Genomic DNA, 18,808 nt, shown 5'->3' on the forward strand with positions numbered 1-18,808 from the left:
TTCAATTTACTGCAAAATAAATGTTTTACAAAATATTTTTTTCTCTTTGGTAGTCATCTAAACAGAAGTGCAGTAATGAAAATGCGTGAGTTAAGAGCTTCTTAACTCACTGACATAGATAAAAAAAATTAACTAATCAATCTGCATCGATCTACGCCCAAAAAATCTTTCAAATCGGAGTAACTGAGAAAGGCTCGATTTTGGCCGGGAAAATTTTTGGAAATTTTTGAAACACAGTTTAAATGGGGCGATTATAGGGATCTACTATCGGTAGACGTCACTGGTCGTTTAGCTACTTGCCATTTCCGAGATATTTGCGTTTCTTGATTTTGGCAAAATTTCAACTTTAAATAGTTTTCTACGAGTCCTTATGAAAATCTGAAACGAAAAATAGTCCATGGGAGGGTGCCATCAGTCATCTATCCGATGGTGCATAAATGGTTACTTAGAATTGAAGAGTTTGGTAGATACCCTAAAAAAAGTTGAAAAAAAAGCAACATTTCCAAAAAAAATTTCCCGGCTGCTAGCGGCACGCCAATGAATAGGGCCGTATGTTATGTGTATAAACAGAGTAGGTAAACCGCCGAGTAGCGACAGTCCCGTTTTCAATTTTCTTTGTGGCTGCGCGAAATAAGTAGGTTATCTGTTATATGAAGAAGCGAAGTTGCCACTGTTGCCATTTATCAAATATCTCTATATACTTTATTTCAAGTATACCTCAGGCAACGAATCGTTTTTTTAATCATTTATTAGCTGTAAGATATTTTATACATTCTAATTTAGAAATAAGGATAAAACAAAACAGAAAAAATATGTATTAAAACTTTATAATTAATTCCACTTCAAATTATGAGCAGTGTATACCATGTTTATAGGACCACTTCATAAGTTGAGCAGTTAGATACGTAGTCTATCTGTCAAACACGTCAAAAGAGAGAGAAAGAAAATTTGGTCTGTATTTGGTCCCACCACATCAAAAGAGCCGACGGTTTCTGTCGCTACTCGGCGAAAACAAGTCCAAGTGGTCGTCTAGCGCAACGCTCAGGCAGTGAGAGGGTAATTGCGGTACGATAACCGCGAGCCTTGTTACTCTTTACATAAACATAATAATTATTACATAAATTGACAGATTATTAATAATATAATCTAATATCTAACACCGGCAAAAATCGAACTTTTTCACTTATTCCGATTTGAGAAATTTTTGGCCGGGGATCGATGCATATTGATTAGTTAAATTTTTCAGTATACACAGTTTGTCAAGAAAGTACATACAGGGTGAGAACAAAAATAAAAACCGATTTTTTCATTTTCGGCAATTTTTTTAAACATAACCTAAAAGGGGATCAAATTCCATTTAGAATTCTTACATAACGTCTTCTAACCGTACCAGGTGAGAAGTTGTATAATAAGGTGAGAAGGTGTATAAATAAAAAAATCGATTTTTTTCAAAAATCTGTATAAACTCGATAATCGTAAAATAGTTTTCAGGATATTCATAAATGAATATCTTGAAAACTATTTTTTGCAATTTCTGCATTTTCGAAACACAGTTTCAATGGGGCGAATATTGAACTCTATCCGTAGAGGCCAGTGACTCGCCACTGGTCGTTTAGTTATTTACCGTTTCCGAGAAGAAACGTCTTATTTACACATTTATTTGTTTTTTTCTGCTGTTATCTTTTAATGTAGCGACCAAATGCCAAAATTTTCGAAGTAACTTCCAGGGTTAATTTCAACGCTAACATCTTAAAAATTATTTAGAATCTTAAGAAAAGGTCTCCTAAAAAACTCACGGGATTTAATATCTCTACGGAACTATACACTTATGGACTTACAAATGGAGTTTTCAAATTGTTCTTTATTTTTTACAATCTTTAACAAACATGACAAATTTTGCAAGACACGTAATATATTGTAACGGAAAAAAACGCATTTATAATTATGGTATAAAAAGCAAAATCATATTTTATACTGTGAAATACGAAGAAAATTACAAAGACTTCAAAAGCTTGAGCTAACTATCCAAAGCTAATTTGAACAAATACTTTGATTTGAGAAAACAATTTTTACTGCAATTTACATTTTTTTTTAATTATGTTATCCTATGTAAAATATATTACATGTCTTTACTCTATATTAAATACCTTGATATTTTCCATATATTTAGATTGAATAATAAAATACTAAAGACTAGGTTCAGTTTCAATTAGATTAAATCAATTCAAGTCTTTTATGCATTTTTTTACCTAATTTTCACTTCACTTTATCACGTTATTGATACCATACATGCCGAAATAATCATCGCAAGCTGTACAGTAAACCATTGCTGAAAATATCCGTTAATTCTGACACCTGAAACAATTTAAAATATGAATTAACTTTTTAAAAACTAACATCTATCTAATATCGGAAATTTGTTTGAAATTAAAAAAAGGATTAAACTTAATCTTAATAATAAAACAAAAAGTTCCCTTGAACATATGCACTAAAATGCCCCCCGAAGAAGTAGTACGAGAGCTAGCAACGTCAGAAAAACAAGTATTTTAAGACGTCTGGCTCTTTGATATATCTTTTACTATGCTCTCTAGAACAGCCAATGTTGCGTTCCCTACTGCGCATTGAAAGAAGATTCTATATTTTTATTAGTCCTTTAAATTTTAGTAATCAATATAAATCGAACATGTCGCCATAGCGCAGTGCGTAGAGTTTCCGACCACGAACCGATGATTCAGAGTTCGAATCCCCGGGTTCAGAACAAAACACTTTTTTATTTTATTTTCATTTATATTCTGATAGTAAAGTATTAAATATTTGTTTTTTTTAATCACCAGAATTATTTAATACTTTACTATGAGAATATAAACGAAAATGAAATAAAAAAGTCTTTTGCCCTGACCCGGTATTTGAACTCTGAATCATCAGTTCGTGGTCGGAAACTCTACGCACTGCGCTATGGAGACATGTTCGATTTATATTCAATACCAGAATTTATAGGACTAAATTAATAAAAGTTAAACGGTTTTATCTTATGTGCACTGAAAACTAGAAAATAATAATAACAATTAGGTATTTTGAACTTCTAGTTCAGAAATATTTTAGTACTAGGTAGAATAGCTTTTAGGCATATTAGACTAAAATAAAAACGTGGGGCCCCTCTGAAATCCTACCTATGGCAAAGCATATCTTTATACTTTGGTAGATCATGAGCTCGGCGTTCGCTGGTGAAGCCGCCACGGCTGGTTATTGATTGTCAAAATCTCCAGTTACGATTATAGTAAGTCGATGCAATCCACACTTAGTATTACAGCAATAGTTAATGGGCCCCACGTTTTTATTTTAGTCTATTATGCGTAAAGCTATTCTGCCTAATACTAAATTATTTCTGAACTAGAAGTTCAAAATACCTAATTGCTATTATTATTTTCTAGTTTTCAGTTCACATAAGATAAAACCATTTAACTTAAAAGTTTTTTTACCGATTTTTTATTTTTGTTTGTTTTTTATTTATTGTTTCCATGTTGTTCCCACGAGTAATGGACATTTTAACGGTCGACCCCCCCAGAGGTTCAGTAGAGGGGCAAGACTATAATATACAACAAGAGGCGCCCAATCTTGAGGGGAAAACGCTTGCGACATTACATTTTTAGCCACCCTAATGCCATACAGTCCTCAGCACGTTTTAACCTATTACCTTAACTTGGGTGGTAAAGCTACCGCTAACTACGTAGGTACATCTAATCACCTATTTTTTTTTTATCTGTCCTTCTAACGTCACACAATCTTGGACACAACTGTTCTGGACACGACTACTCATGCCCTCACCTAATACGCCATTTTGTAACGACGTCCATCTTGGATTTTAAATTTTGTCATAATTACAGTATTCTACTAGTGTAGCCCTTTCATTTGATACCCATATTGAGGGGTTGTGGAAAATATGAAATCCGCCATTTTGTACCGGCGGCCATCTTAGATTTACAATGTTATTGATATTACTATATTGTATTGTCATCGGAACTAAAGGTGTGTACCAAATTTCAGATCAATCTGACAACAGGAAGGTACTTAAATTTCAATTTCTAATTTTGACCCAAATAAACAAACAAATAAATAAATACCGTACGGGTCGAGCTAAATAAAACCGTTTAAAAATATAGGATCTTCTTCCGATGCGCAGTAGTGAACGCAACGGGTATAGGCAGCCAGACGAGCCGCATGCTGTTCCAGAGAGCATAGTAAAAGATATATCAAAGAGCCAGACGTCTTAAAATACTTTCTCGAAAACGTTGCTAGCTCTTACACTAAAGTTACAGCAGTCAAAAGGGCAAATAAAAATAATATATTTTGTTTAATATTGGCAAACCTTTTTTCTTGAAATTTGGCACTCTTTTTAAAGAAATACACATTTTAATGCCCAAGGAAATGGCGATGATGTAAAATTCCGTAACAGCCCTAACATGAAAGGGTACTTTACATTTTTTATCCTTATAGATACAGTAATTTCAACAAATGCCATAAAAAACTAAGACTTTTTTACGTAAAAAAGATGCTTTTCATTTTGTGCGATACGGTGACCGGTTTTCAAATTTGCGTTTAAAGTTAGAAGGATGCGTCGAATTTAGTATTAGCACAGGTATTAGCGAAATGATAAAATGTAAAGAAATTATAATAGTTATTTACAGTACAAGTTTGTTTATGAACATGATTACAACGAGTGTGAACGATTAGAACGACGAGGTCGTACACCGAGTCGTTCTAATCACACTAGTGTTCATGTTTAAACGTACGTGTCATGTACAACGTTATTTTTTCAATTTCTCAGCAGGATATCTTGTATATCGCATAATCAAAAGTTGTCAGCTTTATAAGCATATGACTTAAAGGGTGTGAAATTAGGAAATTTTCTAAATTTATTCTGAAATGTGTTGATTATTATTTTTTAATTTTGTTGATTTTCGTTTTTAATATAGCATATTGCACAGTTCGAAAATAATTTTATAATTTCTTCTGCGGAATCTCCTACTCATTTCATAAAAGCAACAATTCGGTTAACTGCTTTTACTTGACTAGTATCCCAACTCTAACATAAACGAATGGAATAATACCCTTTGAATATTTATTATCGCCTCTATTATCGGTGTTTTCATTGCTTTTATCGCAGCTTGAATATAAATACGGCCGTTCAATATACCTCTAGCCGTTCCAGGACAGGTGCATGTTGGAATTTTTTTTAAAACGAGTGATTTTGGAGAAGAATTTTTTATCTTCAAGTTCTGCAATATGGTATATTGAAACATATCATGCTTAAACAGAAATGTAGCTCTATACTGTACGTATCTAATCAAATACATTATGGAATAAATTCGAAAAATTTCGTAATAAATAATCATTTAAGAGTTCTGCAGGGGTATGACACCAGAAACTTATACAAGATATCTGCAGGCAATTGAAAAAAATTGGTACTCTTGAAAGTTCTTCCTCTGTACCCAACTAGCATTTTAAGACACAACATCGAAGCAAGATCTCTGCCGAGAAACATAGCGAAACAGTTTCGTCGCATTTTTGATACATATGTTTCGTAACATAAATCGCTTTTTATTTCGAAACATTTTACCAAAATATGGTTTCGCTATAAGCTATAGGTAACAATAAAGATCTTAGTGTCACAAATTTTTCGAAACTTTTAAGAAACAGATGTCTCACATTTACAGATTTCGTACCCGTTTTGTGCCTGAAAAGTTTCCATAATTTATTTGATATTCTGTCATATATGACAACATAACCTTACTTTATTGTTTTTATGTTGCTCTGAAGTATTTGCTTTTAAGCATTCTTCAAGTTTTTATAGTACTATAATTAAAAAAAAACGGAAGGAAGGACATATGGTGAATATAAATACAGATACCTATTTTACTTATGCGATTTTATAATTATTCATTATACGCATTACAGAGATGATTTGTTTTAGGAATAAATGTAATAACAGCCACTACCTATACCCATCAGGAGACCGAAGATACCAGCAAACATTTTTTTCTCTTTTTTTCCACAATGGAAGACATGCCTTTATGTTTTAATTGTGTTATAATAAGTAAATAAAAATGTTTTAATTATTTTGACCACAAATTTTGATTGGCGTTCTTGACAGGTGACTAGTTCGAAATTTCTACACAGATAGCGCTAAACCGAAACATTTTAGAAACAAGGCTTCCATTTATTGTCGATTTAATTTCGAAACACGCGTTTTTCTCTTTTTAGACAAATATGATATAATGTAGATGATTTGTCCGACTCCATGCCAATTTTATAAAATAATGAATTAAAATTCCGCCATATTGGCTAGTGACGTTTTTAACTAAAATATGTATATGTTTTTATCGGCTGTTGAGATTTTAAACTCATAAGAACGCGTTCTACTTACATGGATTTATATATTTTTATTTTCAGAACCATGATATAGCAATAAGAATAAAAATCTATGTTTGAAACAAAAATATTTTGTAGCTACAAATAATGATATTATAGAAGGGGCATTATATATAAAAATATGAAAGTACCTTCTTAAATTAAACGATGAATTTGCTTTTGCCAGACATTTTTTGTGAGAGAAAACCTAAAAACAAAGATTTTAAGACAAAAAAAGTATGGCGGAGGTCGACATTGTTGATGGTTGATGGTTGTGTTCATTTTGAAATCCACAACAAACAGATATACACTATTTTAGTTTGGTATTTTGTTCTTTCACATTTAGAAAAAGTGGCTGCTGAAAACGGGAACATCTTGGACACAAATTGCAGAAAAATTTTTTCGAAACATTTCCTCTAAAAGTTTTGATTCCGCATCGAAACATTTAAGGAAACGGCTAGTGCCAAGATTTCGAAAATGTTTCCTATTTGTGGCATACCGTTTCCATTTTGGTGCCGTCAAAAACAGACACAATTATTAGAAACAATACCTAAAATGTGTCCAAAAATGCTATTTGGGTGTAGGCGATGAAGGTAAAAAAATCTAAACACTTATTTTTTGCTGTCATAGGTCTACAGGAGGGTCCGGGGATGACGGGCCTACCTTTCAACATGTCTTCTATTCAATTGAATATTAATTTAATCTGCAAGAAATTATGCATAAAGCAGTTAGCTATGGAGGCACAACTGCCCCCACGTTGCCCCACCGTGGTTACGCACATGGATTCTACGTATTAGAGCTAATTTTATCGGTTTATACATCTATATTGCTAGCGATGGCTGGAAATATACGACCAATTATTTTTTTTCTAATTTACGACCGATCCTGTACTATTTGCTTGGCTCAAAAAAAAACGATTTCGGTTTTTCTTCCGCTCCACCCCAATTGCCTTTATTTCACCGTTGATTTCTTTTACGGCCTTATGACAATAAGGCCAGTCTAATTTACGACATGATGACGTCAGTAACGTCAACGGTTTCCTTCCGATTTATCGCTACGTAAATCATGTACACCGCTTATACGATAAAGAGGGGATGAGTGGTGAGAAGGGAGTTTCCATAGATTTGTGAACCCTTGTTTCATTTGAAAACAACAAAAAAATAGATTTTTTATTACGAGTCCAGTGTTTTATAGCATCCCTCTGTCTATCGAAGAAATATACCGAGGGTGTCGTTTAAAAATAAAAAGTCGTAGTCATTTCCGATGAAACAGGAAGAGACCAAAAACAATTGAATATGTCAATCAATCCTAATTTATGTCATATACTACATACCAAATCTCATCTCTTTATCTGAAAAAATAAAAAAGTTATAGAGGTGAGCTACTTTTGAGACGCACACGGTACATTTTTGATCTCCCTCCAGCGGCGCTGTGTGACTATAAGAACTGATGAAACAATTTTAATTAGTTTATTCTTTTTTACTAGTTTTACTTTTACGATTCGTTTATTTGAACGAATTATACAGGGTCGCTGTTATGCATAGAAACGGTCGATTATTAGGTAAGATATGGGAGGTACCGAAAAAAGTTAAATACAAAAGTTATAGGATTTTTAAATATCTATTACCGAGTAATAAATTTAACTATACAGGGTCGGTTATAAGGTCGTGGCATCAAAGTTTTATTTTCTTAAATGGAACCCCTTGAATATTATTGCATGTTTCAATTTTTCCTTCAATTCCAAGCAAGAATAGAGATACGGAATGTATCCTCAAAATGGCATCGTTAATTGAAACTGGTTGTTAAGCGGCCCGTACATTATCAAACAAATTGCGCAACACAGGCTGTTGCGCAATGAGTTGCCAATGTATGGTAACCTTTGATGCGTTGCGCAATTGTTTGATAAGTTTCAAGAATGTTTGAATTATTTTGTGCAACAGGACTATTTGTGCAACGCGTTGTGTAGTGTATGTGTGTGTTGCGCTTCGTTGTGCAATATTTTAGTTCTTTCATCCAAATTCTTTGTTTTCTTTTTCGTTTTTTGGTATCACCGACATCATCTAGGGTATGTACGATAATAATTGATGCAATGGTAATTGAGGACATGATTGTTTCTCGAACAACGCACAACTTTTAATAAAAGTTTGATCAAAATTTTACCAAGTGCGTGAGTGATGCAGTTGTGCAACACAACGTTGGGCATCGCTTTGTTGCGCAATCTGTTTGGTAATGTATGGACCGCTGAATCAGTTGTGCAACGCAACGTTGCGCATCGCTTTGTTGCGCAATTTGTTTGATAATGCATGGGCCGCTGAATCAGTTTTGCAACGCAACGTTGCGCATCGCTTTGTTGCGCAATTTGTTTGATAATGTATGGGCCGCTTTATGGCATGGTTAAATGAAACACAGGCTGTTGCGCAACAAGTTGCCAATGTATGGCCCTGTTTAATGCGTTGCGCAATTGTTTGATAAGTTTCAAAAATGTTTGAATTCTTTTACGCAACGGGACTGTTTGCGCAACGCGTTGTGTTTAGTTGCCAGCTGATTTTTTCGCCAACACACAACTTTTAATAAAAAGTTTGATCAAAATGTTGCCAAGTGTATGGGCGATTTAAAAGTTGTGCAACGCAACGTTGGGTATCGCTTCGTTGCACAATTTGTATGTAATGTATGGGTCGCTTTACTGTTAACCATGGTATTATCAGACGTTAAGGAATTATACCGTTGAAAAATCTGCGGTGAACAGGCAATTCTAAAAAGTTTTCTTAAATACACAGGAAAATTTAAAAGAAAATGCCCGATTTTCAGTATCACCTCACCTTTTTCAATATCATTTTTTTGCGAAAAAACTCTCATAAACGTCGTCCTTGGGTTGGAATATACTACTCTGTATATACTATATGATTATCTATTACTAGAGATTATGCGTGAAATGCAAAGTGAAAACTTCTATTCTCTGCCCTATCGCGCGATGCGGTCGGAATTTTTAAAATCAGCTGTAATGCACCAAGCCTATACTAAGCGAGCCACCACTGCTCTCCTGCGAAGATTTACTCAAATTCAAAAACCAAAGGCCATTAGTTGGGAGCGTGCAATTGTCGACTTGATTGAGTTATAAAAGTTTTAGGTTTTCTTCTTTTACGAGAATGAGCTAGCAGAAGAAGGGTCAGCGGCAGTATGATGAGATAAAGGTGAGGGATAATAAACCCTAGTCGTTTAAATAAAGTGGTTTGACCTGGTGGTCTCGTTTTCTCTGGTTTTAGGGGAAAATTTGCAGTTTTACCGTGTGGATCACGTATTTTTTTCATAGCACTTAAATTTGCTTCGGCGGATGTTATTTTCATATTTTTTCATAATATCAAAGTTCTATTATAAGCTATATGTTGTATACGGGTTGGTCCAAATTGTATTCGGGAAACTCGAAAATAAGTAAACAAGTTCGTATAAATTCATATCCTAAAATGCTTCGTTTCGGAGATACGGGGTATAGAAATTTAAATTTTATTTCGGTTTTGTCCAAATAATTTTTGAACTAAAATATTTGGATAAAAATTGGTGTATGGGTGTTCGTTAACATGAGAAATTTGACATGTTGTCGACTTGGAGGGGGCGCCACCTACATGTTTTTAATTGTATTGAAGTATAAAGGGACATAAACGTCGATATACAGGGTGGTCCGAACTGTATTCCTTCGGCAGTATTCCTTCGGTATGTCCTAAAATGCTTTATTTCGGAGATACAGGGTGTAGAAGTTTCATTTTTATTTCGATTTTTTCTAAATAATTTCTGAAGTAATGTCAATATTTGGATGAAAATTGGTGTCTGGGAGTTTTTTGATATGAGAATTTTGATTTTGATGTCAATATGACTTCTATTTGTAGGGGGCGCCACCTACCTGTGTTTTAACTGGTTTGAAGTGTTATAAGTTTTCATCCGTACCTGTATAAAACTACTGAGTGACTAATACTGAAATGGTCAATACATGTATGTCATTATTGACAAAAAATAAACACGTTGAGTAGATAATTATTTGACTGAAATTTTTATTTTTTTTAATTAATAATAAATTTTTCTACGAAAAAATGATGATAAAACAGTTTCTGTTGAACTTTTGACACAAAAACATTCCAAATTTATGATTTCAGTTTGATAACTATTTAGTCAACATGTTTGGAGGAAAATTTATTAGTCTTCAGACCAGTTAAAAAATATGTAGGTGGCGTCCTCTACTAGTAGGAGTCATATCGGGATTAAAATCAAACTTCTCATGTCAAAAAACTTCCAGACACCAATTTTCATCCAAATATTGACGTTCCTTCAGAAATTATTTGGAAAAAATCAAAATAAAAATGAAACTTCTACACCCTGTATCTCCGAAACTAAGCATACTAAGCATTTTAGGACATACATTTATACGAACTTTTTTACTTATTTTTATCTGCAGAATATGCTGCCAAAGTTTCCGAAATACAGTTCGGACCACCCTGCATAAGCCTGCTTTATAGATTATAGAAAGGCTTTTGACTGTGTGTAGATAAGGGGGCCCGCGCATTATCACCCAGTTATACTAGAATCATACTACAGAGATCAGAGTGGATGGCGGAACATCTGATGAAGTAGCAATTAGGAAGGGTGTCAGTCAGGGGCGCGTATTATCCACAATCCTTTCAACATTTACCCCGGGCGATATTCCGTAAGGCACTAGAAAGCGTTGAGAATGGTATCAAAATCAATGGTACCCTCCATATTCGCTTTGCTGATGATACGGTCATTATAGCAGCTGGCACATTCTACACCATCAGAACATAATGGACTGCATTGTTGAACATAGCATACAGTATGGATTACACATAAAATGTTAACAAAACTAAACTTGTTGTATTTCTGTCCTCAGAATTAACAACAAGGTGGTAGAACAAGTATCGTTGACAACGAGTATCGGCCAGACGTTTTTTGCTTCCATGAAAACCCTCTTCTCCAGCCGAGATCTAAGCCTCAAACTGCGCATACATCTTTCCCGTATTTCCCTACGGCTCTGTGAGTTGGACACTCAATCACACATTAGAAAACCGCATTAACGCTTTTGAGATTGTATTGTCATATGTTGCGTATATCCTGAATAGATAGAGTGCTAAATGAGGAGGTGCTCAGGCGGATGGGCAAAGATAAAGAGCTACTATCAACAGAGAAGACAAGGAAGTTACAGTACGTCGGTCACATCATAAGGGGTGAACGATACGAGGTGCTCAGACTGGCCATTGAAGGCAAAATTGAGGGCAGGAGATTAAGATCAGTAGGAAGAAGGCAAAACTCCTGGTTTAAGGATCTGCGTCGTTGGTTCGGAAGAACATCGATTGAAATTTTCAGAGGTTTGAAGCACCATCATAGCCAGTTGGATCGCCAACCTCCGAAGGGAGACAGCGACCTAAGAAGAAGAAAACTATGAGTGAAAAAATATATATTTTCGTTATTTTCTACCCAAAAAAGGTCTCCTGGTAAAAAGCGTTTGTTTCGTATATATTTTTTGCTGTACATTTTATATTTTATTACTATATTTGCACATGTCTAAACTGTCTTTTTATAATGTATGGGTTAATGCCTGTTACCAGAATTAAAGTTATTATTATTATTGTATATATTTATTCCATTAATTCTACCTGTACTACATTGGGACATAGCAATTCCGCTTACATATTCTGTACCGACTGATACTGGTGTCCCAGTGAATCGTTCCATACGCATTACATATGTTTCAATTGAATTAAGCTATTGCAGAAACAATGTTCCATTAACGTTCGCTGTTTGATAAGGTAACAATAGCTATAATTACGCATCAACAGTTAGGCCGATTTTCCCTCAAATATATTATAGCGTGCTATAGAGTTAAATTTTAGAAGAACAATACAATTCAAACCATAGACTTTTGAAACGCTTCTAGATATTTTAGTTTACTGGTTTACGAACTAAAGCAAATAATACTGTATTATATTTACAAGTACGGGGTGTTCCAAAGAACATGTGCCATTTCTCGTGTGGAGAAGAATAAGATTTATTTTTTTTATGAACGTAGGTCCGATTCTGCTTTGTTTTATACCTACATGGAGTTAGTCTTATTTTTTTTATGAATTATTAGTTTTTTGTATGTTATTTCGCGTGTGTTCGAAGTGAATTTTGAGAGTAAAAGTTACTGTAAGTGCTATATATTTCATTGCTAAAAAAGTATCGACAGATTTATGAAGGACGTGCATATGGGTACTAACTGGAATATTTAAAAAAAAAACATGTGCGCCACTAACTTTTTTTCTCCTGGAGAAAAGTTGTGTAGACCGTTTATTGCGGTTTAAAAGTTATCTCTTGATATTTTGTCGATTTCGATCTCCTTGATGAGATAAACGCAATTTTATTAATCATAATTAATAAAATTGAAACAAAGTTAGTAAATTATTTATTTAATCTAATTTATTATTAAAAACTATTTATAAAAAATGAATGGTATTGAAGATAATTACCAAAGACTATTTTTTTTAATTTGATTATTTAGGGATTATTAGTGATGGGTATATTAGTGATTAGTGATGGGTATTACGATACTTTTTAGTGAATCGAATCACACAATTCAATTTCTCATAATAAATCGACTCTTACGATTCGTCCATTTGAACAAATTACAAACACATTTTACGTATCACAGTATAAATACTTTTAAAATACTTTTTTGTAAATAACTTTCAGATCGCTTTCAATTTATATCCATGATGTTTGATTGGGCTTTTGTTCAAGTCTATTGATGCCATATACTAGAGGTGCGCAAAAATTGAACGAGTCGTTTATTTGTTCGAGTATTAAAAATGAATCGTGAGATGCGATTCACCACATAGAAAACCGTTCGTTAAATTAAATCAAAAATTTTTCTTTTTTTAAATTAATAAGAAATTTTTCAGTGAAGAAATGATGATAAAACAGTTTCTGTCGAACTTTTGGCACAAAAACATTTCAAATTTATGATTTCAGTCTAATAACTATTTAGTCAACCATGTTTAATTTTTGTCAATGATAACAGGTATTGATAATTTCGATTCCAAATATCTCGAGAACCATTACTAGTAGCGATTTTTCCCAAATTTTGTTTTTACGTAAAAAATGTCGTAAATGTATATTTTTTTACTCAGTAGCTTTATACAGGTACGGATTAAAAGGTATAACTCTTCAAACCAGTTAAAAAATATGTATGATGGCGCCCTCTACATGTAGCAGTCATACTGACATCAAAATCAAATTTTTGATGTCAAAAAACCCCAGACACCAATTTTCATCCAAATATTTACGTTACTTCATAAATTATTTGGAAAAAATCAAAATAAAAATGAAACTTCTACACACTGTATCTCCGAAACTAAGCGTTTTAGGACATACATTTATACGAACTTTTTTACTTATTTTTATCTGCAGAATATGCTGCCGAAGTTTCCGGAATACAGTTCGGACCACCCTGTATATCGCACTTATAGTAACGTTTACCCTAAAATGTTATTCGAATCCCTAAAAGCACTTAGAAAACAATATAATTAATCAAAACCGAGATCAAAACAAAATTAAGTCTTTTACACCCTGTAGCTACGAAATAAAGCAGAATAGAACCTATGTTGATATAAAAATTAAATCTTATTTTTACGTGAAGAATCTCCCCTCGAGAGATATCACATGTTTTCTGAAACACCGTGTATACTTTTATAAATCGATATAGTATAGTTTACTGTCTCTTTAGCTTAATCTTCCATTTTTAGTGTAATATTATAAATTCAATTATTGTACTTTGAAATTTGCTATTGACCTGGTACCGGTATACATCTATTATTATATCATAAATGAGCGGAACATTGTTATAAGTAACTTACCATTTGAACTTGGTCCCATGAGCAATACAGATGCCGGTTGAGGAGTATCCGGCTTAACCTCGATAGCCACGCTGTTGGCCCTGTATAACCTAAAAAGGCTGGCCTCGCAACGTATCCTTAGGGCTCCCCAACTACCTCCGACTCCCGTGAGTTCCAGCTGGGCAGTTTTTTGTTCTAATTGGTCTTCTGTGGCCGTTGTCCATTCTGAAGTGTAGCCAGGAACCTTAAAGCAAAAAAAAAGAGTACATAAAAAATGTTCAGTTCTTTGCACCTAAAATAAATTAAAATAAAATTAAGGTAATTTTTCTTCAATAATCATGCATATATTTTTAATAATTCAATATTTTGAAGATTTTATTTTCATATATTTCATACAGCGGCAAAGCTTCCATTGATACGGGTGATGCGTCGTATCCGTTCAAAATATTGTAATAATAATAATAATAGCTCCCGTATATAGCGTTTAACACCTTGGGAGTAGCAAGGTACAGCTTGCCATACTAGAGCCGTTCGATATACAAGGAAGGTAATGTGGCTAGCATTACGCTTCAACCGCCTATTATTACCTCAGGATTGTGAATCCCAAGTACTCATTTAAGGCTGAGTCGACCTAGGTATCCAAACTATTTTTATTTTAATGAAAATAGTCGGCTGATGAAATGCCGGCTGTGGGATTCGAACCCACAACCTTTGAATTGGTAGACGAGAGCTGTACTTTATAAAAGTGAACACTGGTTATGTGGTTGTAAGACACTCAATAAATTTTTTGTTGGCCTTGTACTATTTTTTCTAGCAGATATGTTCACAGCTTTGTTTTTTACATAAATTTAGTTATTTTTTTAATTTTGTTTGATTATTTCTTTTAACATGTTACATTTTTTGTATATTTCATTTTTGTAACTTTAAAATTAAAGACTTTGTAAAAAACTTTATTGTTTCAAAATGTTAATAATAAAAAAGTTTTTCCTCATAAAAAACAATCCGGAAACATACTGTAGAAACTGTTTATAAATTTAGTTTCCAGGTTCTGCCTGATTGATCTTTGTATATTTTCAATTAAGTGAGATGTAGTAACATATTTTATCACTAAATACATAGTTCTGTAAGTATAATAATAAATATTTTTAATTAATATATAATTGAGAGAGTGCAACATTAATTATATATTTTGTTTGACAACTATGAATTTATAATCAACAATTAATATTACCAAAATAGTTAATTTGAATTGTAATTATTGATAATGTATCGTGTATTAGAAAACAAATATATATTTGATTTTATAATTAATTTTTTATTGAACAGTCAACTCAATATATTTTTTCCATATTTATAAATATAGAAAGTATAGTTACTATAATCTCTGTTTTTATAAGTTTATTATTTTATTTTTATACAGTAAATTATATTGTTTGCTTTGTTCAAACTTTTAGCCAAATTTATATATACTTGAGTAATTTTATTTGAGTGAAATGAGCAAACTTTGTGTACTTAATTTAAATAAAGTTAACAAGGGGATGAAAGTTGGCTTTATGTTACGTTCAGGTTTTAGTTTACAGTTTGCATATTTGTCTTTGAAATATGAATAATTTCTAACATTAAATAAGTTAGTAGCAATTTAGCGCACACTTAGCCTTTGATTAATAGAAAAGTATAACAATAAAAATATTTTTAAATAAGATATACTACGGATTTCTTATGTAAAGTTTTTTTTGAGCTAAATAGCTAAAAAGTGGTCAGCACCATTTAAAAAAAACAGTATCAACATAAAACGGTTTTATAAAATGTGAAATAATTTAAATAATAAATAAAATTTAGTTAATAGTATCAATAAAGAAAAAATCACTAAAAATAACACAAAATATAATGCATAGTTTTTTAAACAGCGTTGTTTTTACATGGAGCTGTCTATTTTTTTTTATATTAAATATATAAAATTATAAAAAACAGCTTCTGCACTATGAGGAGAACTCTTCAAAGTAGGTCAAGGTCGCGTTTCGTCGCCCAAGTTTGTCGCAATTCTGTTTATTTTCAGCTTGACCCACTTCGGTTTGCCTCGACCTACTTTCGATTCTAAAAGCGCCTGAAAACTACTAGTGAAGAGGGCATGGGGCAATTTTTTTTTGGCGTTTCCTGTTGCCTCGTTCAGTTTTGTCTCGTTTTGAGTGATTTCCAAAACGTGGCAGTATCTGGACCCGAGGCAAAGGACTTTTTTTCATAAATCTCATTATAAGTAAACCTAGATGAGATTAAAAGCGTTTTATAAAAATATATAGAGCTCTACAGGATATCTTCAAAAAGAGTTACGCATCAAAGTTGTTTTTTTTTGTAATATAATAACACCCTACATATCAATTGATTTTCGGATTCTAGAAAAAAAATAAAGGTGAGTTTCATTAAAAAAGTATATGCCTAACATGTAAGGTTTTTGACATATTTCACATTTTGGAAATGAAGAACAAATTTTAAATTTCAATAAAAGCTAACTAAATTGGAATTTACACGGTATAGCCTAATATGTAGTTAAAACAACTATTGTACTTTAAATCATGGGTGGCCAACACGAGGCCCGCGGGCCGCTTGCGGCCCGCCTTTTGTCCTCTTGCGGCCCACAGACCTGGAGCAAATTATATTTTTTAAATTTTATTGTACATATCATTATATAGCTAAAAGAATATGACATGAAAGTTCCGATTCATATTACACATTAAAATAACGAAATAGTAGTTTCTAAATTTTCCTATGTCCTTGTTAAAACTGATTTAAAAATAAACCCTAAATATTGTATCGTCGTTTTTATCATAGGCAGTTCTAGTGGGGAGAGCTGTTATTCATTGCGTAATGCGAGACGCACATGCGCGCCGGTTGGAAAACCGGGCGACTAAGGCGCAAGACTAGATTAGCCAGTGAAGTGAAGTCAGTCTCACTCTTCTGTGTGATGTTCACGTCATGGTCGCGTATCCTTTTTATTATCGCAAATTCATTAGAAGACCTTTTGCAGTCAGTGTTATAATAATATATACCTATTTATAATACGATTTCAAATTATTTTATCGACATATTCTTCAAGTAAGTAAGCCCAGCTTTTATTTCTTTATATAAACATTTTTTGTTACTAATATACAGGGTGATTTTTAACCTATACGCATAAACTTGGGAAATTATTGCTGATGACAAATAATGACTAATAATGAAAAAAAAGTTAGTAGAATATTTTTATTTACCGAAATAACAAACTATTGAAATAAAAACAAAAAATGTAAATTCCATTAAATTGAATGTGCACTAAATATTTTTATTTACGGAGATAACAAAAGTAGATAAGCAAGCTGCGTTCTGGACCAAAATCGCGTGCTTTTTTAAATGGAGGTCCCAAAACCGTATTTTGGTACAATTCAAGGTCATACGCCGTTTGATAAGACAGACAGAGATGTATGTTTATCCCCACTGTCTGTCTGTCTCAAAACTCTTTTTAATAAATAAATCGAAAGCGGAAAAAAGTTTAGAAACAGACAGACAGACATTGGGTCTGTCTATCTGTTTCTCTGATAAGCATACATCGCTGTCTGTCCTACTATCTGTCTGCCTGTATCTCCGTCTGTCTTATCAAACGGTGTATGAAATTGAATTGTACCAAAATACGGTTTTGGGACCTCCATTTAAAAAAGCACGCGATTTTGGCCCAGGACGCAGCTTGCTTATTGCGTTTAGGTTAAAAATCACCCTGTATATGACACTTATTTGAGCTAATGTATTAATAACTAGTGGCATACACAATTCTCTTTTAGTATTAAGTAATATTAAGTATCTATTAGTAGCAGTGATATTATTTTCCATATTTTTAGTTAAAAAAGAAACCCACGATGGCGTCAACTAGTAAAGACCTTGTACCAAAAAAGAGAAAAATCACAGACGAAATGAGAATTTTTCAAGACAGGTGGACTGTAAACTACTTTTTTGTGGATTTTAAAACAAAGCCCATATGTTTGATATGCAATGAATCTATTTCCGTTTTGAAAGAGTATAACATTAAACGGCATGACGAGACTAAACATGCAAATAAGTTTGATAAGTACAAAGGGCAATTTCGACAAGATACAGTAAATGACTTAAAACAAAAACTTTCTACACAACAGCAAATATTTACAAAGGCTAGTACAGAGTCGAGATGCTATGTTAAAGCTAGTTATGCAGTAGCTATGATACTAGCAAAAAATCCAAACCTTATTCGGATGGTGAAATAGTTAAATAATGTTTGGAAAGCGTCGCTGAAATTTTGATTCCCGAAAAGAAAAAGGATTTCTCCAAAATAAGCCTGTCTCGTCAAACGATTACTAGGCGTGTTGACGACATTGGAAATTATATTGAAGATGATTTGAGAAGCAGAGCATCCGATTTTGTATTTTACTCTTTGGCTTTGGATATTGAATCATCGTCAATTCCAAGAATTCCTCAAGTCCTTGGACTCAGATTATGGTGATGTTACGTTTTATGCAGAAGTAAGA

The 18,808-nt window shown here is 33.0% G+C and overlaps 1 protein-coding gene across 1 annotated transcript in view; it reads right to left on the reverse strand.

Annotated features, from left to right (window-relative positions):
- Positions 1 to 2,152: 2,152 nt before the first annotated feature.
- The window catches only part of LOC115887281, a 378,504-nt gene continuing 361,848 nt past the window's right edge, over positions 2,153 to 18,808 (reverse strand). Inside the window, exons 5-6 of the mRNA XM_030906668.1 lie at positions 14,304 to 14,526; positions 2,153 to 2,355 (exon numbers count right to left, since the gene is read on the reverse strand). Of these exons, the coding sequence (XP_030762528.1) occupies positions 2,270 to 2,355; positions 14,304 to 14,526 (309 nt within the window). The 3' untranslated portion in view covers positions 2,153 to 2,269. The remainder of the gene's footprint in view (positions 2,356 to 14,303; positions 14,527 to 18,808) is intronic.

The sequence above is a fragment of the Sitophilus oryzae genome, unplaced genomic scaffold (assembly GCF_002938485.1).
Source record: "Sitophilus oryzae breed Bouriz unplaced genomic scaffold, Soryzae_2.0 scaffold_562_pilon_pilon, whole genome shotgun sequence".
Lineage (NCBI taxonomy): Eukaryota > Metazoa > Arthropoda > Insecta > Coleoptera > Curculionidae > Sitophilus > Sitophilus oryzae.